This window comes from Danio aesculapii, chromosome 19 (genome assembly GCF_903798145.1).
Source record: "Danio aesculapii chromosome 19, fDanAes4.1, whole genome shotgun sequence".
NCBI lineage: Eukaryota > Metazoa > Chordata > Actinopteri > Cypriniformes > Danionidae > Danio > Danio aesculapii.
Window position 1 is genome coordinate 4,650,790 of NC_079453.1, and position 24,221 is coordinate 4,675,010.

Sequence of the window (24,221 nt, forward strand, 5' to 3'; positions counted from 1 at the left end):
TACCAGTGTTGGGCAAGCTACTTGAAAAATGTAGTGAGCTAAGCTATTAGCTACTCTACCTAAAATGTAGCTTAACTACACTAAAAGCTACCCTCTTGGAAATACCCAAATGTGAAAAGCTACATGGCAAATGTAGCGTAGCGACATCTAAGATATTTTGGCAATTTTCATTTTTAAATCGAAGCAACTTAAATCCAAGTCAATCATATCTTGGTGATCAATAAAACTGTCAATGAAACATAAGAGGCATAATACTTCAGTTATTTACTGTAAATAATATGCTGTACTAAACAGAAACAAATTATAGTATATAACAGCTAAAACAAAAAAAATCCAATAAAACCAGGTGTTACACATTTAAAATACTAGTAATTTATAGTAAAGGGAAATACTTTGGAATAAGCATTATATCTCCCTCAGTCATCTTTCAATCAAGCAAGTTTCTCATGTCAGCCCAATGATTGTTTGGCGACGTCACCAACCAGAGCGAGAGGTGGCAGTAACGCATCAAAAAGTTTGTTGTCGACCACCGTAATACAGGAAGAAAAAAACAGCATTCTCGCCATAATATGGATTTACTTTCATCAGCTAGACACCGGCCTCACAGCTCCGTGAATGTCAGTGCCGTCACTTATTGATCCGCGATTGGAAAATGTAGCTTGTGTGGACGCTACTGCGCTACTTGCTTAAAATAATAGCTTCGCTACACAAAAGCTATTTGATTTAGAAAGTAGTGACGCTACCGCCAAGCTACTAAGAAACGTAGTTAAGCTAAGCTTGTAGCGACGCTACTGCCAAATACAATACAAAATGAATACAATTAGCGAAGATAATACTAAAATAAGTAGTACTTTTCAGGTTTTCGTGGACCTAACAGTATTTTTCAGTTACATAAACTAAAAAAAATTATCAAATAACATAGCATACTGTATATAATCTTCATTGTATAAATTAAAAGTTAATAATTACTGAGCTATAAAGCTATTTAGTCAAGAGCAGGGTGATTTCATTACCTTTTGTTGTTTGTTTAATATTAAAAACACAGACAGCATGAATAAGATATTTTTATTTAAGATGAAGCACAGATGCAGCACAATGAGAAAGTACAGACAACACAATTTCCCCGATGTTTCCATTCCAAGGCATAACTGATTGAAATTAAGTCGGACAGGTAAACATAATTGTTGATCATAACTGAGTCTTACAGTTGAGAACAAGACTTACTCTGCGTTTCATTCAGAAGGGCTTATCCCTATGCCCTAATCCCTTCCAAGGATTTACCCTTCGGAGTGACACTTTCAAAGGGATGAAGGGTGTAGGGGTCAAAAAAAGCTTATTTTTAGAACACACTTCAGCATCACCTTAACGAGACAATCATTAAGGTGTGCCTTCATCACACTTTTTGTCCAATAGTTGACACTCACAAAACCAGGGCATAAAGAACAGGGGAGGATAAGAGCATCGGCTTCAGGGTCGTGAATGCTTCTCCGCTTTGGGGTTCCAGTTTAGTTTCTCTGGCTGTTCATTTTTGGTTAGGTCTGTCAGCGGACTGGCTATAGTGAAGAAATTGGTTATAAAGAACCGGTAATAGCCAGTGAACCCTAGAAAGTACCTGGGATTAGGTGCTGGGCATCAGTGCCTGCTGGACCATCTTATCCAGGTTATGGCTGGATGAGGCCCCTTCCAATCTGGACCCCCAGGTACTTCGCCTCAGCTAGCTCCAGATGACACTTCTTAGGGTTAGTGGCGAATCCCGCCTTTCAGAGTTCAAGCAACACTTTGTCAAGTCTAATGTTGAGATATACCGGGCCCCGCCAAGGTATTCCAGGAGTTCATCCACTCGGGTATGGGGTAGCTGTCGAAGGTGGAAATCTCGTTCAGCTGCTGGAAGTCATTAGAGAAGTGGAGAGTGCCTATGATTATGATGACAGGGCTGGACCCGGGGCTCCTCGGTGCTTCATTGATCCTGAGAATCTGCATTGCAGATGCTTCAATGATCTAACCTTCTATAGCCAGCCAGCGCACCTCAGGTTCCTGATAGGGCTGTTGCTGCATTATTTAATTGGGGGGCATCCTGATCTCGTGCTGGATGACATGGGTCCGCCCAGGCTGTTCTATAAACACATCTGCCCAGGGGTGAGGTCCATTGTTTTCAGCAAGTTCAGGGGATGCCGTGGATGCCGTGGTCTTGATCCGGTAACCAGCTACATTGTGGTGGTGTGGAGTCAATCAAACTCTTGCCTGTCTCTTCCCAGAAGAACGGGGATGAATAAGTCTTGCACCACTCCTGCTTCATTGGGTCAGGCTACAGACAGTGCAGAGATCATATTGTGGCTAGCTGGCACTTCTCGGGTATCTCCGTGGATGCATGTGATGGATATTGTGGCTTTGCTATCCGTTCGGGGTCTCAACACTTCCAGCTGAACTAGTGTGATGGAGCTTCCCGAATCTAGAAGAGCTATCACCGATCATACTTCCACCAGGTATCCATGGTTTGGGAAGGGAGACACAGGCGGCAACTTTCCCTAGCCGCTCGACCGTCTGCTTCATCCTCTTTTGCCTTAGAGCAAGCTGCTGTGTGAGCATTTGCTGGCACTCATCACTTATCAACTTCTGCCTCAGCTGACAATCATCTGGACACTGACACAAACACACAGCTGACACACATGATGGACTGATTACAGGATTATTTAAACACCTCACTTTCACACACATTTTGCTGAGTCTTGTATCCTGTAAGTGAGCATTAAGAAAGCGTTTTCCTTGCTTTGTCTAGTTATGTATTTGACCCTTGCTTGCCCCCTGTCCCGACCATTCGACTCTTCCACTGACTTCTCTCTGGATTACCTTTATGCTCCTGTTTGCACCTGTTTTGACCTTTGCCTGCCTGACGATTCCTTAATAAACTGTTTGGATCCTCACCTCTGTTGCTACTAATTGCGCACCACTAATAATGTTCTGTCTGACCTGTTTGAGCAGATAAACTCAGAGAAGGAGAAAGCAGCTCATGTGGAGCTCTTCACTGATCTGATCCGCTCCATTGAGAGATGTCAGACTGAACTGCTGGAGATGATAGAGGAGCAGCAGAAATTAGCAGAGAAACAAGAGAAAGAGCTGATTGAAGAGCTGGAGCAGGAGATCACTGAGCTAAAGATGAGAAACACTAGGCTGGAGCAGCTCTCACACACTGAAGATCACCTCCACCTCCTACAGGTCAGTCAACATCTCTCTGAGCAATGAGACAACAGAACACTCCCCATGCTGAAGGCTTTCTCCTCTTTCTCCTGCTGTAGATTTACTCATCCCTGCAGTGCAGAGCTGCAGACACCAGGAACTGGCCTAAGATCAGTGTAAAGACTCAGGAGAATCTGGAGACTATAAGAAGAGCTTTCAAAAAACTAAAGGACACTCTAAATGAGAAACTCAGTCAAGTTGGTATGTCAAACCACTTTGCAGATACACATATTCATCCTCATTTAATATAAGTAATGAAGAATAAATTTGGTCTGAGCTGAAATAAGAATATATGATTGTATATAATCATGTGTTTGTGGCTCATTATCAGTAATAATATTCTATAATCACAATCATGAAGCTTCTCTTCTGTGAACACAATTAGATGAGAAACTACAGAGACAAATATTACATTTAAGTAAGCGTGTTAAGCGTGTACAAGTAAGTTAAGCGTGTTTGTTCTGTAAGTTCAAAGAATTCTTGAAAATCTTCTGTAGATCAAATCAGTTTTTCCACTGACGTTAGTATATCATAGTTATCACGTTTATCGTTCCTCCTCTCGATCTTTCATTCATTTTTATTATTATTATTATTATTACTATTATTAATAACTAATCCTAGTATTACCTAAATTCTTCTTTTCAATATTATTCTTTACTTTGAGTTTTTACTGTCTGTATATTATCATAGTAATGTTTTTTTTCCTTCTCTCAATATTCTCATTGTCTTGTCTCTGCTGCAAATTGTTTCCACTTCCATTTCTTTTTTTTCTCCTTTTCTAATCTTCTATTTCTTCTCTTTCCTTTTTCTACTTATTATTATTATTATCATTATTAATATTATTTGTTCTCTTCCTGAAATCCCACCCCCCCCTCACCTTCTCACTATTATCATCAATATTATTACTTCTACTTTTGTTATCATTATTATTAGTACTGTCCTGACTTGTCCTGTTATCTCCTCATTATTATTATCACAAGTATCTCTACCATTGTCATTATTCAGGTTGCTGTAGTTGAAGTAGTAGTCATAGTAGTAGTAGTGGTTGAAGTTGTAGTTTGGGTTTTTGAAGTAGTTGTTGAAGTAGTATCTGTAGTAGTAGATGTCGTTGGTATAGTGGTATCAGAAGTAGTGGATGTGTAGTAGTAGTAGTAGTAGTAGTAGTAGTAGAAGTAGTAGTCGTTGTCGTTGTCTGTGTAGTAGTATCAGAAGCAGTAGACGTTGTTGATGTAGATGTTGTAGTAGCAGTCATTCCTGTAGTAGTATCAGTAGTAGATGTAGTAGTAGTAGTAGTATCAGTGGTAGTAGTCCTTGTAATAGGTTCAGTAGTAGTACACATTGTAGGAGTAGTAGTGGTTGTGGCTGTAGTAGCAGTAGTAATAGTTGTAGCATTAGAAACTCTCTGTAGTAGTAGTAGTAGTCGTTGTCTGTGTAGTAGTATCAGAAGCAGTAGACGTTGTTGATGTAGATGTTGTAGTAGCAGTCATTCCTGTAGTAGTATCAGTAGTAGATGTAGTAGTAGTAGTAGTATCAGTGGTAGAAGTCGTGGTAATAGGTTCAGTAGTAGTACACATTGTAGGAGTAGTAGTGGTTGTGGCTGTAGTAGCAGTAGTAATAGTTGTAGCATTAGAAACTCTCTGTAGTAGTAGTAGTAGTAGTAGTCGTTGTCTGTGTAGTAGTATCAGAAGCAGTAGACGTTGTTGATGTAGATGTTGTAGTAGCAGTCATTCCTGTAGTAGTATCAGTAGTAGATGTAGTAGTAGTAGTATCAGTGGTAGTAATCGTTGTAATAGGTTCAGTAGTAGTATACATTGTAGGAGCAGTAGTGGTTGTGGCTGTAGTAGCAGTAGTAATAGTTGTAGCATTAGAAACTCTCTGTAGTAGTAGTAGTAGTTGGTGTAGTACTTTATTTTTATTATTATTATTTTTATTATTGTAGTGGTTGTTGTTAATGATTATTACTGTTGTCCTTTCTTGCTTGTTTACTGTCATTATTACTATCATTATATCACTAGCATTGTTGTCACTCCTTATATAAGTTACTTGCTTCATTTAGTGACTGTTATTGTTCCTTTTGCATGTACTCTGACCTGTTTATCAAGTTACCTTTACATGCACACACGCGCACACACACACACACACACACAAACGCACGCATCTGCCGGTATTTGATTGTATTGTTGTTGTTTTTTGTATTTTTATTATTGTTTCATTTTCTTTGTATTTGCATTATCTCAAATTGTGTACCTTTAGTATATTCTAATAAAAAAATAAAAATAAATGATTTTGTGTAATGTTTTAAGCCATCTCAAACAGCATAACTTAAAATTTAAACTGAAATTAGAAATAGTTTACAATGTTTTCTGGCTAATTACAGCACTAATCCACCTAAGTAAGATTAACCACAAACATTATCTACCACATAAATCATTCACCAGTGATTCACTAAATGCATATTAGAGCTCAAACACAAAGCTGACAAATTCCCTAAAAGTCATAAATTGATCAGATCTTATTGTGATATTGAAAATATAAATGCATGATAATCTGTTTTATTATCATTAGGGTCTTCAAAGCTGAAGTGGATGCAGCAGTATGCAGGTACACTGTGCTGAACTACACTAGCTTACACGGCGTGTTGTTTCGTTCTCATGCGTCTGTCAAGCTGGTTTCTGTTTTTGTTGGCGCTGGGATGGGAGCATCCATGCCGTATTTGTAAGTGCACCTTAAAGGCTGATTTATACTTCTGCGTCAAGCACACGCGTATAGTCTGGCGCAGCCTTTGTGCGGGCGGATAGGCCTTGCCGTGGCTGATGCTGATGTGCACCTCTCAAGAAATGTAATTACGCGGCGCAACGGCATGTAGCACAAACTCTGATTGGTCAGCTTGGTAGTGGTGATGGGTGTATGCGGTGCTGAGAACCTGATGGAGCGATTGTTGAGCGAAGTGTTGAGTCCCACAAAGGAGCTCTAGATGGAAACTTTTGTTTTGTGTTTACCTTATGATTAAAGTTGTTGCACGTCCTCCAGTTCCCGCCTCTGAATGAGCGAGTTTTAGCTCAGCTAGTGTTTTGGAAGAGTTATTGCAAAGCAACACAAACAGCACGCAGAAGTATAAATGCACAGCTACGTGCAAGGCAGGCACCGTGGATCACAACGATCTCTCGACGCAGAAGTATAATTCAGCCTTAAGTGTGTTTTATTAATTGTGTGCTTGTGTCTTCCCTACTGAAAAAAAACAGCTTAAACCAGCCTAGGCTGGTTGGCTGGTTTTAGCTGGTTGACCAGCCTGGTTTTAGAGGGGTTTTGGCCATTTCCAGGCTGGTTTCCAGCCATTTCCAGCCTGGTCTTAGCTGGTCAGGCTGGAAAATGACCAGCTAAAACCAGCTTGACCAGCCCAGCCAGGCTGGGAGCCCAGCCAAAACCAGCAATGTCCAGCTTAAACCAGGCTGGTCAAGCTGGTTTTAGATGGATTTAGCTGGTCATTTTCCAGCCTGACCAGCTAAGACCAGGCTGGAAATGGCCGGAAACCAGCCTGGAAATAGCCAAAACCCCTCTAAAACCAGGCTGGTCAACCAGCTAAAACCAGCCACCCAGCCTAGGCTGGTTTAAGGTGGATTTTTCAGCAGGGTTGCATTCAGTCTTGTCTTATGTTGGCATTTTGTGAAGCATGTGGCTTATGTTTACATGCGGCCATATGCTTTAGTGTTTTATTTCACGTAAACATGCTGTTAATGAGTATTCTCACTGGCTGTGTGTTCTAGTCCTGTTTGGTGCTAGTGCCGTGTGCTCTACTGTCTGTTGTGTAGTCCACAGGTGTCAAAGCCAGTTTTTGGAGGACCACAGCTCTGCACCGTTTAGTTTCAACCCTGATTAAACACACCTGATCAAACTAATTAAGTCCTTCAGGCTTTTTTGAAACCTACAGGTTAAGCTACGGTCACACTGGGCTTTGTGTGTGCGAAATTCTGTCGTACGGCGCTGCGAAAAGGGGCGGGATTAAACAAGATAATTAGACATTTAAAAAAGCCAAGGATTGCTCAATATTTTAAATTTCTGTCCAGAGAGGTCCTGTTTTAATCCTCAATTGGTCTCACGCAGTCAAGTGATGCAATTTCGCAGGTCAGAGTTCACCAAGCTTGAACTTTGCACCGCAGCAACCTGCGAAACTTGCCGCATGACCCCGCGTTTCCGGTCTGACGCATTCGCGTGCGTATGAATGGAAGTCTATGGGAAGAAAAGTCAAGTGTGACCGTAGCTTAAAGCTGCGGCCACACTGGGCTTTTCCTCCCATAGACTTCCATTCATACGCACGCAAATGCGTCAGACCGAAAACGCAGCGTCAAGCTTCGAGTTTCGCAGGTTGCTGCGGTGCAAAGTTCAAGCTTGGTGAACTCTGACCTGCGAAATCGCATCACTTGACTGCGTGAGACCAATCGAGGATCAAAACAGGACCTCTCTGGACAGAAATTTAAAATATGGAGCAAATTGCTGGCTTTTTAATATCTAAACATCTTGTTTAATCCCGCCCCTTTTCGCAGCGCCGTACGACAGAATTTCGCACACACAAAGCCCAGTGTGAGCATAGCTTAAGTGTGTTGAAGCAGGGTTAGAAGTAAAATGTGCAGGGCTGCAGCCCTCCTGGAACTGGCTTTGACACCTGTGGTCTAGCCACTCCCACCTTGATATCCCATTATTAGTTTATTCTGTTCACCTGTTTGTCTTAATTTGTTCTTGTTTAAAGCTTCCTCGTGTCTGCTGTCCTGTGCCAGTTCATCGGATGTTATCATTGTTTATCATCCATTCCTGAATATCCTGTCTTGTCTTGTCCAGCCTCGCTCGTTCATGCCAGTCCAGTCAAGTTTGTTTATGTTTAATGTTTTCCCCTCGGGTTGCCTTTTCGTTCCTTTTTTATTATTCATTCAAGAACCATTATTTACTGCAATTGAGTCCTCCCTCCTTTCCCCACCACCCTGACTGTTAAAATCATTAAATTGTGAATAGTGGTCATATACATCGTGGAAAGTTAGAAAGTATACATTCTTACACTCACAGTTGTAACAAGCTGAAGTAAATATTATAAATTATCATAATATTTTATTTAATCATAATCTTTAACTTTTAATATTCAGAGAAATTGTGATTTATATTCTCTGTTTTTTCAGTGGACGTGACTTTGGATCCTGATACAGCTAATCCACACCTCATCCTGTCTGATGATGGAAAACAAGTAAACCATGGAGACATCAGACAGAAACTCCCAAATAAACCACAGAGATTTGATTACTGTGTCTCTGTCCTGGGAAAGGAGGGATTCTCCTCAGGGAGATTTTATTTTGAGGTTCAGGTGAAGGGCAAGACTGATTGGACTTTAGGGGTGGTCAGAGAATCGGTTAACAGGAAGGGAGTGTTCACAGCGAGTCCCAGTGATGGATACTGGACTGTGGGACTGAGGAATGGGAATGAATACGAAGCCTGTGCTGGTCCTGCTGTCTCTCTGTCTGTGAGAGTGAAGCTGCAGTGGGTCGGTGTGTTTGTGGATTACGAGGAGGGTTTGGTCTCCTTTTATGATGTGGAGTCCAGCTCTCATATCTACTCTTTCACTGGTCAGACTTTCACTGATACACTCTATCCATATTTCAGTCCATATCCAAACAACGCAGGTACAAACTCAAACCCACTGATCATCACACCTGTCGATATTAATAAATGAATTTACTAATACGAATGCTTCAAGTAAAATAGCGAGTCATATAATTAAATATATCAGTGGTTGTTTGTAATATTTTGTTAATTTCTCTTTTATTTTATGTAAATACAGCATGTCTATGGGTCTTAAAAAGTATTAAAAGTTGATAAATCAATTTAGAGAAATTTAAGGCCCTTAAAAAGTGTTAAAAATTCTTTAATGCTACTTTACAAGGGATTACATTTTGTATCATTTTTAATTATATAATGTCTAGTTGTATGCTAAAGTTTGCCTGAATTTAATCTTCGAATATTGAGTGCTGTGTAGCTCATGAAATCTTAAAATCCTGCTAGATTTGACTTCAAGCTGCTTCGTTTACTGCAATAACCAAAGCAACACTGTTATTCCTGCTGTTCTATAGGCGCCGCCTGCTGGAAGAGAGTGACTTAACTTTTATTCATTATGTGTGAAACATGAATAATGTTTTAGTTTAGGGGCTGGTATGGTGTATGTTGTATAATTTCACAAAAACAAATAGTTTTAACCTCAGAATTTGATAAAATGATTCAATCTATTTTAAATCACCATCTACCCACACTACGCTATAGGCCTACAGTATGTCGAATCTTTGTGTGGATCACCATGAAAGTCCCGTAGTTGCCTTAGCATGTGATAGAACAGGTACAAAAAATGAGTCAAATTTTTTTTATGTATTTTTTCTGGTTTCTAAAATTAAAAATTCTAAAATATATGTAGTGTCTAATATATAAAAATATAGATTAAAAAAAGCACAGTCTGCCATGCAAAACCATGACCAATGCATCATCGTCTAGATCAGGCATGGGCAAACTCGATCCTCGAGGGCCGGTGTCCCTGCAGAGTTTTGCTCCAACACTAATCAAACACACCTGAACACCCTAATTAGTGTCTTCAAGATCACTAGAAAGCTACAAGCAGGTGTGTTTGATTAGGGTTGGTGCAAAACTATGCAGGGACTCCGGCCCTCCAGGATCGAGTTTGCCCATCCCTGATCTAGATGAATGTGTTCAGTTGTATTAAACTGGAGTTTCTCTTTAAAAATTCTATTTCTTTTCTAAAGTTTCATTAATTAATTTAAAGGTCAAAATATTTGCTAAAGCTCCACATAATCTTTTTTTTTTCACTGGTCTAATTATTGATTTGTATTTCTCTGTCATATGAACCTTTCATGGGTAAATAATTCTCGTTCCTTGCTTCTTACACCCGTCTGATTTATATTGCATTGATAAGGAGTTATCACCAGCTAGTATTTAGTGTTTAGTTGTGCTTTTTTACAATCAGTATTTAGTAAATATACTGCTGGTTAAAATGTTGTTACAGTTAAAAGTGTGACCGGTTGAAATTAAGTGAAGTTTCATAAACCTATTTCGAGAGGAGCACGTGATATGATTGAGCACGTCTGGCCACTCATCTGTAATCAGTAATAATCCAATCAGAGTGATCCTGGTTTACTATAAATGGATCATTTTCTCCCTACTGTTTCTATCTTCGTTTGGAAGAATCCCCCCTTCCACCCCATCTCCTCCTTTTCCTCACTTTTCTAAAGGGGGAGCTCTGGAGACCTACCTGATCTCGGATCTCCTGATATGCTTATCGACCGGGCGGGAGCCCTGGGCTCAAATATCTCCGAGCTCAGGGTTCTCTCATGGGACAGCATGCCAAATCTGCTTTATACGCCAAGCATATCTAAGTGGGAACTCTTGAAGTGGCAATAAGGTCCTAAAATGTATGGAAAGAGTCTAAAAAAAGTCTTAAAAGGTATTGAATTTCATTCTCGGATTCCTGTATATAACCTAAAAAAAACTGTGATGGTTTGATGTTCAGTTGTTTTATTTCTTTTCAATGTTTTATAAACAAATCCATGAATATAAATGTAAAATTAAATTTCCATTTTGTAAAATAAACCAAACAATGATTGCTTTGATGAATTGCTGTGTCAAGGCTGATTCTTTCTCAATATTACTGTGATACATATGATTCCCAAATGAATGCCCCATATTTTGGCTTTTTGATTATGGCAGTGGTATAAAATCATTTAGGGACTCTAGAGTCCTAGTATGGAGGACAAATTGATCACGAGGTGGCACTGTAGGTCTACAATTTCAAAATTATTCAGGTAATTCAGCCTGATCTCACGAGAAAACGTAAGTATTTTACGTTTTGACAGTTTAGTGGCTAATTCGTACGAATTCGTACGAGTTCAGTCGTACGAAATGGTACGATTTTAAAAAGGAGGCGTGGCACCTAACCCCGCCCCTAAACCCAACCGTCATTGGAGGATGAGCAAATCGTACTAAATTGTACGAATTAGATCGTACGAATTCGTACGAATTAGCCACTAAAAAAAAAGTTACGAATTGCCGTGAGATTGTGTTGCGTAATTCATTCAAGCCCAATTTAGCAGTAAAAAACTTAATCTGTTTACCATTTAGTCATTTTAATGTTTAATGTTTTTGCTCTGAGTATGTTTTACAATGATAAAACCTTTTTTTTAAATCATAGGTGACCAGATATTAACCACACTTTAACTAAAATACCCTATTACTATAATAAACCAATTCGTATAAACCTATTCCAGTGTTTCCCAACCCTGTTCCTGGAGGCACACCAACAGTACATATTTTGGACGTCTCCCTTTTCTGACCCATTAACTTCAGGTGTTGGAGTCTCTTCTGATGTTATGATAAGTTGATTCAGGTGTGTTTGATTAGGGAGAGGTTGAAAATGTGTACTGCTGGTGTGCCTTCAGGAACAGGGTTGGAAAACACTGGCCTATTCAACACATGAACTGAGTGATAAGTTATTAGGCTATAATAGGTCCGATTGTTTTTAGAGAGATGGTACAGATGTTATTTTCGCTGAGGATTTAGACAGTATGAAAACAAAGACCCTAGAGTACACTTTTAATAGGACCCGGAATCTCTCCTGGGACAAGCAAAGCACAATTTTCATATTTCTATAAACGGGGTCAAGTGCATCTAAGGGAAGAGTCATGAGAATTTTGAACCAATGTCTACAGATCAAAGTTTACAAAGATGACTTTGTACTGTTTTCCTCGTTACATCTTTTGATATAAAGCAGAAGTACAGGGTAAGTGTTGTAAACAGAACAATATAGCCTAGGCCTATGGTGATGTTATTATACACTCTGAGCTCATATTTGAGCTTACATGAGAAGCGCATAGTAGGCCTATGTGTTTATGAGCAAGAAGTTCTTTTCATAAAGTTCTGCGGTTTAATAGTGTGGATATTATTTCCTCAATTATCTCTAAATGTTACAGATACACCCAGCTAGTGTTACAACTCAGCCCAGTACAGTAAAGTTGTAACAGCTCTTCGAATTTGGTATAAAGTTAGGCTACTTGGCTGATTATGTCAAAAAAGTTAAAGTGCATGTAAATTATAGGCAAATTATAGAAGACAATATCAAAGTTTGAGAGATCTAGGATGAACAAACCCGGGTTACTGACCCTCAAATGTATGAGCTACTTTAATCCCTGTACTCAATTTTCAGGTATATGAGCGAGCTCTACTGTTTATATTAGCATAAAACATTTCGTTATTGTGCTGCTTGAAATTTAACAATGACATTTGCTAGTATTAAGCCTATAAATTTTCATGTTAGTAACATAATCATGAACACAACACATTGGCTTTTATCATCCTCGAGTAAAATTCGTCCACGTTTCTAAACTATGTGGATATGCTGACACCTAGTGGTTGTCAAATGCTAATGAATCATGTTGATAGTTAATCTAATGAAGTTCACCTGTACGAACTTGAGGAGAATCGGTTTATTCGCCATAAAGCGGATTAGACAAAACCGAAGAAAATGTGAAGTTATTCAAGAGAAACCTACCGTGTTTAAGAGCAGAGGTATGGACGCTTGGTTTGATATTAAAATGAATATTACAAAAGCATTCAGACCTTTACAAACCACATGTACGAGTCAACGACATGGTTATAGGAGTTATCGCATTAAAACTTTAAATGAAATTGTCTGAACAACAAATGCCCACACATTTTTACCATGGTTTTATAGAAGAAATTCACTGATATGTAATTCAATGTAACAACAGTTTTTATAGGTTAGGCCTTCAAGGCATATTAAGAATAAGAATCGAGAGGTGTTTAGTTTAGTTCCAACCTTGCTTCAACACACTTTAGCTGCGGTCACACTGGGCTTTTCCTCCCATAGACTTCCATTCATACGCACGCGAATGCGCTCAGGGTCATGCGTTAAGTTTCGCAGTTGGCTGCGGTTCAAAGTTCAAGCTTGGTGAACTCTGACCTGCGAAATTGCATCACTTGACTGCATGAGACCAACCGAGGATCAAAACATGACCTCTCTGGACAGATATGTAAAATAAGGACCAATCACTTGTGTTTTTTAATGTCTAATTATCTTGTTTAATCCCGCCCCTTTTCGCAGCACCGTACGACAGAAGTTCGCAAGCTCAATATCTAGTGTGACCGCAGCTTTAAGCTACGGTCACACTAGGCTTTGTGTGTGCGAAATTCTGTCGCAGCAACTTGCGAAACTTGACATGACCTTGCCTTTCCAGGCTGCCGCATTCGCGTGCGTATGAATGGAAGTCTATGGGAAGAAAAGTCAGGGCTTTGTGTGTGCGAAATTCTGTCGTGTGATGCTGCGAAAATGGGCGGGATTAAACAAGATGATTAGACATTTTAAAAAGTCAGCGATTGCTCCATGTTTTAAATTTCTGTCCAGAGAGGTCCTGTTTTAATCCTCATTTGGTCTCACGCTGTCAAGTGATGCAATTTCGCAGGTCAGAGTTCACCAAGCTTAAACTTTGCACTGCAGCTACATGCGAAACTTGACGCATGACCCTGCGTTTCCGGTCTGACGCATTCGCGTGCGTATGAATGGAAGTCTATGGGAAGAAAAGTCAAGTGTGACCGCAGCTTTACCTGTAGGTTTCAAACAAAGCTCAAGGACTTAATTAGTTTGATCAGGTGGGTTTAATTAGGGTAGGAACTAAACTGTGCAGAGCTGTGGCCCTCCAGGAACTGGATTTGACACCTGTGTAGGCCCAAAATAATAATGCTATTTTACATATTTGTAGCATGCCACTTTGATCCAAATCACTGGGTTTTACCTGTTTGTTAAGAGATGTTTTTAATAATTTAAAATATATTTTATAAATTGTACAATCACCTGTATATTTGAATGAGTATGGGTCAAAATACGTAAGTTGTTTTACAGATAAGATTTTTTTCACTTACATTTTTTGTTTAATTATAGAAAATACACAGTTGCACACTTAATATGCTTTTAAAACCACTTTTATCAATTTTATTTGATTCAGACTACCTTTCACTTTCACCCATTTGTCTATACAACAAATTCATAAAAGAAAACACAATTATTTTCATGCAGCAAAACAAAAGAGCTCCAATAACTTATAAACAACGAGCCACAGGCACACTGATGTCAAAATTTCTTGAAAATTTTCAATATCTCTGACTTTGCCTTTTAAGGACTGACGTGTCCCCATCGGCCCATCTTTTTCTATTGGACGTGTGTGGAAAATCTGATCAGTGATTGTTCTGTCATTCAAGTATTGACCATCTGGAGTCCACACAAAGGTACCGATTGTACTTCTTTCTCTGTGCTTTAACATTCTGCAGTGAATCCTGCATCAATCATTTTAGGAAATTACAACTTTCATAATCATCTTTCAGTGCTGTGTGCCCTTATTTGGTAAAATATCCATCAGAAAAACAATTTGGCTTTTGGTAAAGGGGCAAAGAATGTGGTAAAAATAAATGTTTCACACGAGATTTAAAACGGAGCGCAACTAAAAACAGTTTGAATTAACTTCACATAGGGTTATACATGTTTGTTTTCATTTAGTGACACAAAGAGACATTTTATCAGAAGGGTGGCACGGTGGCTCAGTGGTTAGCCATGTGGCCTCACAGCAAGAAGGTCGCTGGTTTAAGTCCTAGCTAGGCCAGTTTGCATTTCTGTGAGTTTGCATGTTCTCCCCATGTTGGCGTGGGTTTCCTTCGGGTGCTCTGGTTTCCTCCACAGTCGAAATACCTATAGGTAAATCAAATAAACTAAATTGGGCGTAGTGTACGAGTGTGATTGAGAGTGTGTGGGTGTTTCCCAGTACTGGGTTGCAGCTGGAAGGGCACCCGCTGCGTATACCCATGCTGAAATAATTGGTGGTTCATACCGCTGTGGCAACCAGTGATATATAAGGTACTAAGCAGAAGAAAAATGAATGCATGAATGAATGAATGTCCCACAGAAATTCAGTGTAAAAACTTTCTTTTTATTTTTGGAAGAAGGGGAAAAGATCACTTGAACCTTTAAGTATTTTATTTTTTAACGTTACAAGCGTTTTTATGAGAGGAATTACAACAGCAGGAGCAGTTTTACAGAAAGTTCTTATTATGAAAAAAATACAATCAAATATCAAACATATTATGAAAGAAATATAAATTAATATATGAATATTTAATGTGAAAATTATATAAAGCATGCATTGGTGCATTACAAGAGTGCAGTAAAACTCACTGTTTCATACAAACATCATCTTTTCAGTCCTTGAACTCAATGCCTCATTAAACACACCTTCACTATTGGCAGTCATTTGGGTCAGTGTGTGAATAATGGTAAAATGTATAATACATTGAGGAATGTTGCTGATGAAGGGAATGTGAAGCAGTTTAAGTAAATATGAGAATTACTCAAATGTTGAATTAAAACTGCAAAGTACTGCAATGATGAGAGGAAAAATGTCAAATTCATCCTTTTTATAATGTCTTGAATCAAAGCAGAAAGGTTTAAATTGATTAATTTGTGGCATTAAATGTTGAATGGACTGCAAAATATGAATATCTTGCTTCAGTATTTTTTCCTCAATACAAATTTCTAAACATCCCTAAATCAAGATGCATTTTCTTAAGATGCTTAATGGAGAATGGAGTCATGGTTCCCGAAAAAATTAACACAGTTAAGTAAATTTATGTTTATTATAAGGTTACACAAATATCTGAGAATTTGTTTAAAAAAAAACGCTGAGACCGGCAACATGGGGGCTCAGTGGTTAACACTGTCGCCTCACGGCAAGAAAGTCGCTGGTTTAAGTCTCAGCTGAGTGTGGAGTTTCTGTGTGGAGTTTGCATGTTCTCCCCATGTTGGTGTGGGTGCTCCGGTTTCCCCCACAGTCCAAACACATGCGCTATAGGTGAGTTGGATAAGCTAAATAGCACTGTAGTGCATATGTGTGAATGAGTGTGTATGGATGTTTCCCAGTACTGGGTTGCAGCTGGAAGGGCATCCGCTGTGTAAAACAAATGCTGGATAAGTTGGCGGTTCATTCCTCTGTGGCGACCCTTGATGGATAAAAGGACTAAGCCAAAAGAAAATGAATGAATGAATGAAATTCTGAGATTATTGGCTGCTTTTTGTTCTTGCTTCAATTGAAAATCTGCTTCATTTTGATCCGTTTTACGAAAAAACAAGACAATGTGTTATCATTTTGCTTCCCAATTAAATGAATCTTGGTTTAAGAATCTGAAATCATATCTTCACTGGAAAATAAACCTAAAATACATAGGAAAAACAATTTTTTTTGCAGTGTAATATGAAGTTACAGTAAAATCTGTTTATTATTGGAGTTATTCAAACCTTTTATTTATGGGAATATGCATTCAATATAATTAGAAGTCACTAGCCGCATTTCCACTATCGGGCCAGTGCGAGCCAGGGCTTTAATCGGGCCAGGCCGGGCCAATAGCCCGGGAGGTTGAGAAATGAGGCCGAAATCATGTCGCGTTTCCACTGTCGGGCTAGTTGCTCACAGCACGTCACGCAAACACCGCCCCCAGAACGTCCCCCGAATCAAACGTCACAACCCGTCACACAACCCGCCCACTTCAGCAGGAACAAAAAACTCAAATTATAACCACAAACACAACCTGGCATCACTACGAGAGCTGGAAGATGGAGAACATCGAAGCGATTGCTTTTTTACTGTTTGTGGTCTGTTGGTGTAAGGCCAGACAGCGATCCCTGGATAAGGACATTCGAGTTCGGCGGCATTTACTTCGAACACAGATTTTGGCTGCTATCCATTTTTTCTTCTTCTTAGTGAGTTGATCAAGCGCGATAGCAAAACAAATGTAAGGGAAGAAAGCATCTTGTCTCCTCTTTACCTGACAGGAAAACTCCGCCTTTGTACGTAACCCCGCCCCGAAGCCCCAGTTGGCCCTCCTTGGCCCAAGGTATTCGGCGGGCCGAAAAAGGCCGGACGCTGGCCCCAAGGAAGCCCCGCTTTGGCCCGATTACGCCCCGGAAGTGATAGTGGAAACGCGACTGGCCTTGGCTCGCCCTGGCTCGCTCGCTTTAGGTGCGATAGTGGAAACGCGGCTACTGTGTGCCTCTAAATTGACATGCCAAGAACGTATTGACTTGTTTCATCAAACCTGCAGGAACCTTGTTTAACAGGAAGAGTTGAGAGAGCGTTACACCAAAACTTGCATATACATTTAATATATAAATCATGGACAATATATAAATGTGTAATTACTCAATGGTCTGTTCACAAACAATCTGAAACAGTTTTTTGGTATTGCAACCTTTGCAGAGAATCATTGATCCATGAGGGAAAAATCCAGCACCAACCAGAGACAGCGAACACACGGAGCACTTAAAGCACAGCTTATGCCACTGACGCTCCTCAAACGAGACGTACTTCCCTTCTCCGAAACCTGAGAATGAGACAGAGAGATGCTTAGTTTCAGTTCATGGCATTATTTAAATAGTTTCTAAAGAGTCAAAGTGTCATAACAAGAACATACTCAATTCTTTTTGTGGAATATAAAACAAGTAATTTGACATAGTGTTGCACTAGAGCTGTGAAAGAATCATTCAAGAAAGATCAAGATTTTAATATGCAATGCTGTTCTCTCTTGAATCAATTCTGAGCTTTGTTTTTAACAGCCGATGGCGCTCTAGACTAGTTTTTAACAGCAGATGGCAATCTAGGCTAGTTTTTAACAGCAGATGGTGCTCCAGGCTAGTTTTGAACAGCAGACGGCACTCTGGGCTACAGCGAATGGTGCTCTAGGCTAGTTTCAACCAGCAAATGATGATGTAGGCTACTTTTTAACAGCAGATGGCGCTTTAGGCTAGTTTTTAACAGCAGACAGCACTCTGGGCTACAGCAAATGGTGCTCTAGGCTAGTTTTTAACAGAAGATGGTGACCTAGGCTAGTTTTTAACAGTAGATGGTGACCTAGGCTAGTTTTTAACAGTAGATGGCGATCTAGGTTAGTTTTTAACAGAAGACAGCACTCTGGGCTACACCAAATGGTGCTCTAGGCTAGTTTTTAACAGAAGATGGTGACCTAGGCTAGTTTTTAACAGTAGATGGCGATCTAGGTTAGTTTTTAACAGAAGACAGCACTCTGGGCTACACCAAATGGTGCTCTAGGCTAGTTTTTAACAGCAGATGGTGCTCTAGGCTAGTTTTTAACAGCAGATGGTGCTCTAGGCTAGTTTTTAACAGCAGATGGTGCTCTAGGCTAGTTTTTAACAGCAGATGGCAATCTAGGCTAGTTTTTAACAGCAGATGGTGCTCTAGGCTAGTTTTTAAAAGTAGAAGACACTCTGGGCTACAGCAGATGGCGATCTAGGCTAGTTTTTAACAGAAGATGGTGACCTAGGCTAGTTTTTAACAGTAGATGGCGATCTAGGTTAGTTTTTAACAGAAGACAGCACTCTGGGCTACACCAAATGGTGCTCTAGGCTAGTTTTTAACAGCAGATGGTGCTCTAGGCTAGTTTTTAACAGCAGATGGTGCTCTAGGCTAGTTTTTAAAAGTAGAAGATGCTCTGGGCTATAGCAGATGGCGATCTATGCTAGTTTTTTTTTACAGAAGATGGTGATCTAGGCTAGTTTTCAACAGCAGACAGCGCTCTGGGCTACAGCAGATGGCGATCTACGCTAGTTTTTAACAGCAGATGGTGCTCTAGGCTAGTTTTTAAAAGTAAAAGACGCTCTGGGCTACAGCAGATGGCGATCTAGGCTAGTTTTTTTTTTACAGAAGATGGTGATCTAGGCTAGTTTTTAACAGCAGATGGTGCTCTAGGCTAGTTTTTAAAAGTAGAAGATGCTCTGGGCTACAGCAGATGGCGATCTAGGCTAGTTTTTTTTACAGAAGATGGTGATCTAGGCTAGTTTTCAACAGCAGACAGCGCTCTGGGCTACAGCAGATGGCGATCTAGGCTAGTTTTTAACAGCAGATGGTGCTCTAGGCTAGTTTTTAAAAGTAAAAGACGCTCTGGGCTACAGCAGATGGCGATCTAGGCTAGTTTTTTTACAGAAGATGGTGATCTAGGCTAGTTTTTAACAGCAGATGGTGCTCTAGGCTAGTTTTTAAAAGTAGAAGACACTCTGGGCTACAGCAGATGGCGATCTAGGCTAGTTTTTAAAAGTAAAAGATGCTCTGGGCTACAGCAGATGGCGATCTAGGCTAGTTTTTTTTTTACAGAAGATGATCTAGGCTAGTTTTTAACAGCAGACAGTGCTCTGGGCTACAGTAGATGGTGATCTAGGCTAGTTTTTAACAGAAGATGTCGCTCTATCTACGATAGTTTTTAACAGCAAATGGCGCTCTAGGATAGTTTTTAACAGCAGATGGTGCTCTAGGCTAGATTTTACCAGATGGCACTCTAGGCTAGTTTTTAATAGCAGGCAGTGCTTTAGGCTAATTTTTAACAGTAAACGGCTCTCTTAGAGTTTAACATCAGATGGTGTTCTGGGCAATTTTTTTTAAACAGCTGATTGTGCTCTAGGATAGTTTTTAAAATGTCTCTCTAGGCTTTTATGTGTTTTATATGGAAAGAGCAGCATGGACATTCTCTTAAACATCTCATTCTGTGTCTTACAGAAAATATGATATGAAAAAAGCAAGAGTTTGGAATGACATGAGGGTGAGGTAATGAAAAATCATTGTAATGGCAACCAGACCCTTTGCTAAACTTGCTTTGAGATCAGTATCAAAACTATATAAACAGTCTAGAAACGTGATCTGATTTTGACTCATAGTTCAAGACCTACTAGATGTAATACTCGTCATTATGAAACACCGCATGCCTCAAAACACATGACCCTGTTTATGTGACAACTGTCTCTTGTTTCTGACAAAGCATTAGTGTTAGTTGATTTAGAGAATCATGGTTTTGTTATGAGGGACACACTCACACACACACTGACCTGTGATGGGTTTTTCGCAGGCCGCACATTTTTGGGCATACAAGTTGCTGAAGCACTTGACGCAGTATGGATCTTCACCCTGTGTGGTGAAAGGCTGTCCAGCGAGCTGAACTTTACATCCCGTACACAGGAAACACTCTTTATGCCAGGGCTCATCTCTGTACGTAACACCACCCTGAACCAAGGTCTGTTTGAGATAAGACAGAAAAAAAAACTTTATTTTACTGTTATTTGATTAAACAAACTGAAAGAATATGAAATATTCAAATACGCAATATTAAGTTTGCAATCTTAAAAATAAAAGTTTCAAAGTGGGTTCTTTTTAGTATGTCATAAGTAGGACCAGACAGAATCTGTGCACATTTTTTGCTGTTTCTGCGCAGAATTTCGTTAAAAAACTGAGGATTAATGCGCAATTATTTTGGGAGTATCATAACTAAAAAATTCATATGTGAAATAAAAATAATACACTTTTTAACTGTTATTTAATGTTTACAATGCAAATCCAATTAGATCCACTTATTTGGTAAACAAAGCAAGTCTCTCATATAATATATCTACTAAAAAACAGAAAATATTACTTTACAAACTGTACTGTAAATAAATCAAATGAACACTTTCATATTAGTCAATAATATTATTGAAATTAATTAAAAAATTTAATAAATATTAATTTACACACATTTACACAAGTAAATAAATAGACTCAATGATAGGTTGAAAATCTGCGGATTTCTGCGTACGCAGATTCCGTGTGGCCCTAGTCATAAGACACAAACATACTGTATATACTGTATCAACAAATATATGTTGTCATACTTTCCCAGTTGATTGATTATATCAAAAAATGTTACCTTTATTTGCTCACATTAGCAGTGTGCTAATTATAGTTTAAAATATACCAATGTGTGTATACCAAATCACATACTTATGCATTATTCTACGCCATTTTGTAGTATAAATAGTGTAAGTTGTGCGTTCACAGTGAAAACTCTAAAGATAATTAGTACACTTTAATTATCTGGATGATGCACTCATTTAGCCGATAAAATGAAGTGTGGAATGATGGACACTTCACGCACTCAACGACCGCAGGTTTGCTCACGTAGCGGAAGGGGCGGAGCTATCGGGCGCACATGTTGGATAACTTTTATTAATTTTGGATGGTCAAAGCAAAATTCTCCTATGAGAGGGATTATAGCGGCTCCTGATGGTGAATGCGGTAATACTCGCGGCAGGTATTATTTGGTACTTTGTTCATTTATTTCACTAATTTAGCAACCGTCAAACGTCATCTGGGAAACAGGTTGAATTTCCACTTAGTAAAAAAACATTAGCGCTCCATTTGGGATGACACTACATACATGTACTATGCTGTTCAGTGTGTTAAGTACATAGTGCATAGTGTATAGTGTGCCATTTGGGACGCAGCTAAATTGATTATCATAGTAGCAACATGCTAATTTATCTTAGCAACATGATTAAATGTTATTTATGTGGTATAAAGCACATGCTAACAACAGGCTAACAACAATTTATGCTTATTAATGTTAAGAAACAAGTGATCTTAGAAACAAGTTAGCAGCATGTTCATTTATGCTAATCAAATGGGAGAAATGTTGCAAGTTATGCTAGCAAGATGCTAACACATGGTAGCTGTGCTGTAAACCATGTTAAAACATGCTAGTAACACGCTAAGCCATGCTAGCATAATGTTAACATGCTAAAAAATGACTTTTCCACATGGTAAGTATTGCTAGCCAAAATGTAAACATAAATACATTCTAGCCATATAGTAAAATACGGAAGACGTATTAATTCAAGCATCACACTAAAAATGTAGCTAACCCTTTATGTAAAAACTTCACAGATTGGAAAGAAAAACCGCAGTGTTTGTTGTGTGTAGGATTCCTGACTCAATATTAGAAAAACATTAGCATTGTACCTGCTATAGTATAGACTTGAAAGGGGACCTCTTATGCAAAAATCACTTTAAAAAAAAGTTTAAAACACAGTTGTGCGGCAACAGTCTGTGAATATAACCAGTTTCTAGTGGTAGAAATTTATTCATTTTATTTTTTATAATCACACTTGATAAAAATAGTCTGCAGAAACACTTTGATTGACATTTATCCTTTGTACGTGTCATCAGAGGAGGAAAGCCCCACCCATTAGTGACGATCTCTCCCTCATTAGCATAGAGCAGTACTCTTTGTTTTTGAATCTGCCACTATGCTGACACACAGGCAGTTGTAGCTCCGCCTTCTTTAAAAAAAGGGCACAATCTCATTTAAATTTAAAGCGACAGTCACCAAAATGGCACATTTAGGATCAAAGCCTAAAAGGCAGTTTCAAAGAGTTATAAAACATTATTTGTAGTGTATTTTGAGTTAAAACGTCACATACACACTCTAGAGACATCAAAGACTTATTTTACATCTTGTAAAAAATCTTTAATCTTAAATCTTTAACATCTTTAATGGATGAATTGTAATAAAATGAATAGTTTTTGTGTCACCTGTTTGCAGTGGGCGCAGCGCGGGGCGAATCGTCCCTCATAACAGGGCACGCAGTAATACTCATCCTTATCGGGAATAAAGGACTGGGCGCCGATAGGCTGCTCACATCCACAGCAAACAAAACACTCCTCATGCCACACACAGCCTTCATACTCCAGCCGCTTAGAGCCTGAGAGGACAATCATTTTATATTAATCACATCATCTGTGCTAAGAGCAAAACAAGATGACTACACAGTTTAACTTCATGCAAATTATGCATATTAATAAAAACAATGCAACCACTAATGGAAGTGGAAACAGTAAAAGGTCCAAGAAGGAGGTAGTGAAGGCTTGAAACTATAAATTTACTCAGGAATTTTGTCAATTTTTCAACCCAGGCTCATTCTGATTATGTACCCCTATATACATTTCTGGAGAGAGCAATATATACCCTAGGAGCTATGTTTTTTGCAGTTTTTGTTTTCCTGAATCCTGCTGATGTGTATGCTTTTTTCAGATCTTAAATTTCTCTCGCAAGTGCCATGACTGACCAACCGACGATTGCTCCCACCCACCCCCTTCCCTAAACCCAACCAATAGTGCTTTAAAAAGCACTGATTGACCTGACCACACTAAATCCAACCAACAGTGTTTTCAAAAGCAATCCGGAAAAAGAAAAGCCCTCACCAGATTTTTACCACATTTTTAAGATTTTACCACATTCTCACCCTGTTTTTTACTTTTTAATTTTATTTTTTGGCTTCTGTTTTTGTTTTACCTGCTTTCTGGAACCATTCTTCACCGGACTTGAACCCTGTCGTCGCGGTCAACTCCACTCTGCATCTCAAGCCGACATCATATTGCCCCGTAGCGTTCGTTTTAAAGATGAAATGCAGCCATATGTAATTCTGGTTATATAATTCATGATCTCCGGAAATGTATATAGGGCTACGTTTTTAAAATGAGCCTATGTTGCAATTTTTAAGTTGTCTCCATAAGAAACACTTGTTTAAATTGATCTACAATGTATTTTTTTTAAGTTAAGTGTTTTAAACAATTTATATGGGCTGAATTTAAACATTACTCAATGTTTAAATGAAGTTGAACATTACTCAGGTTAATTCATTTGTTTAAGCCTACCTTAAAAATGTAGTAAATCCAATTAATAATAATATTTTTAGTGCAGTTTTAACAGTACACTGAAAAAAATTATTCAAAGATGATTCCTTGGATTTACTCAATTTTTTTATGTTAAGATAAACAATTTTTTTGGGCTGAATTTAAACAAACAAATTAAGTTGAACATTATTAAATTTCATTTGTTTGTTTAAATTCAACACAAATAAATTGTTTGCAACAGTTTTGCATGCAACACTTTTTTCAGTGTACTTTTATACCGTAAAATAAGTGAAAAGGGCTTTTTATTTTGGCCAGTGCATGTTTAAATATCAGATATCTGCTCAAATATATCAGCTTTGTCAACAGTATTGTTATAAAGCAAAA

General features: G+C 38.8%; 2 protein-coding genes across 3 annotated transcripts in view; one reads left to right on the forward strand and one right to left on the reverse strand.

Moving 5' to 3' along the window:
- The window catches only part of LOC130246411 (E3 ubiquitin-protein ligase TRIM39-like), a 12,057-nt gene extending 2,166 nt beyond the window's left edge, over window positions 1-9,891 (forward strand). For both annotated transcript variants that reach the window (XM_056479352.1, XM_056479353.1), the window contains 4 exons: window positions 2,980-3,213; window positions 3,294-3,435; window positions 5,800-5,835; window positions 8,400-9,891. In XM_056479352.1, the coding sequence (XP_056335327.1) occupies window positions 2,980-3,213; window positions 3,294-3,435; window positions 5,800-5,835; window positions 8,400-8,947 (960 nt within the window). In that variant the 3' untranslated portion in view covers window positions 8,948-9,891. The remainder of the gene's footprint in view (window positions 1-2,979; window positions 3,214-3,293; window positions 3,436-5,799; window positions 5,836-8,399) is intronic.
- A 5,374-nt stretch (window positions 9,892-15,265) lies between these two features.
- fhl3b (four and a half LIM domains 3b) overlaps window positions 15,266-24,221 on the reverse strand; it is a 51,304-nt gene continuing 42,348 nt past the window's right edge. Inside the window, exons 4-6 of the mRNA XM_056479372.1 lie at window positions 22,737-22,906; window positions 20,219-20,405; window positions 15,266-17,709 (exon numbers count right to left, since the gene is read on the reverse strand). Of these exons, the coding sequence (XP_056335347.1) occupies window positions 17,525-17,709; window positions 20,219-20,405; window positions 22,737-22,906 (542 nt within the window). The 3' untranslated portion in view covers window positions 15,266-17,524. The remainder of the gene's footprint in view (window positions 17,710-20,218; window positions 20,406-22,736; window positions 22,907-24,221) is intronic.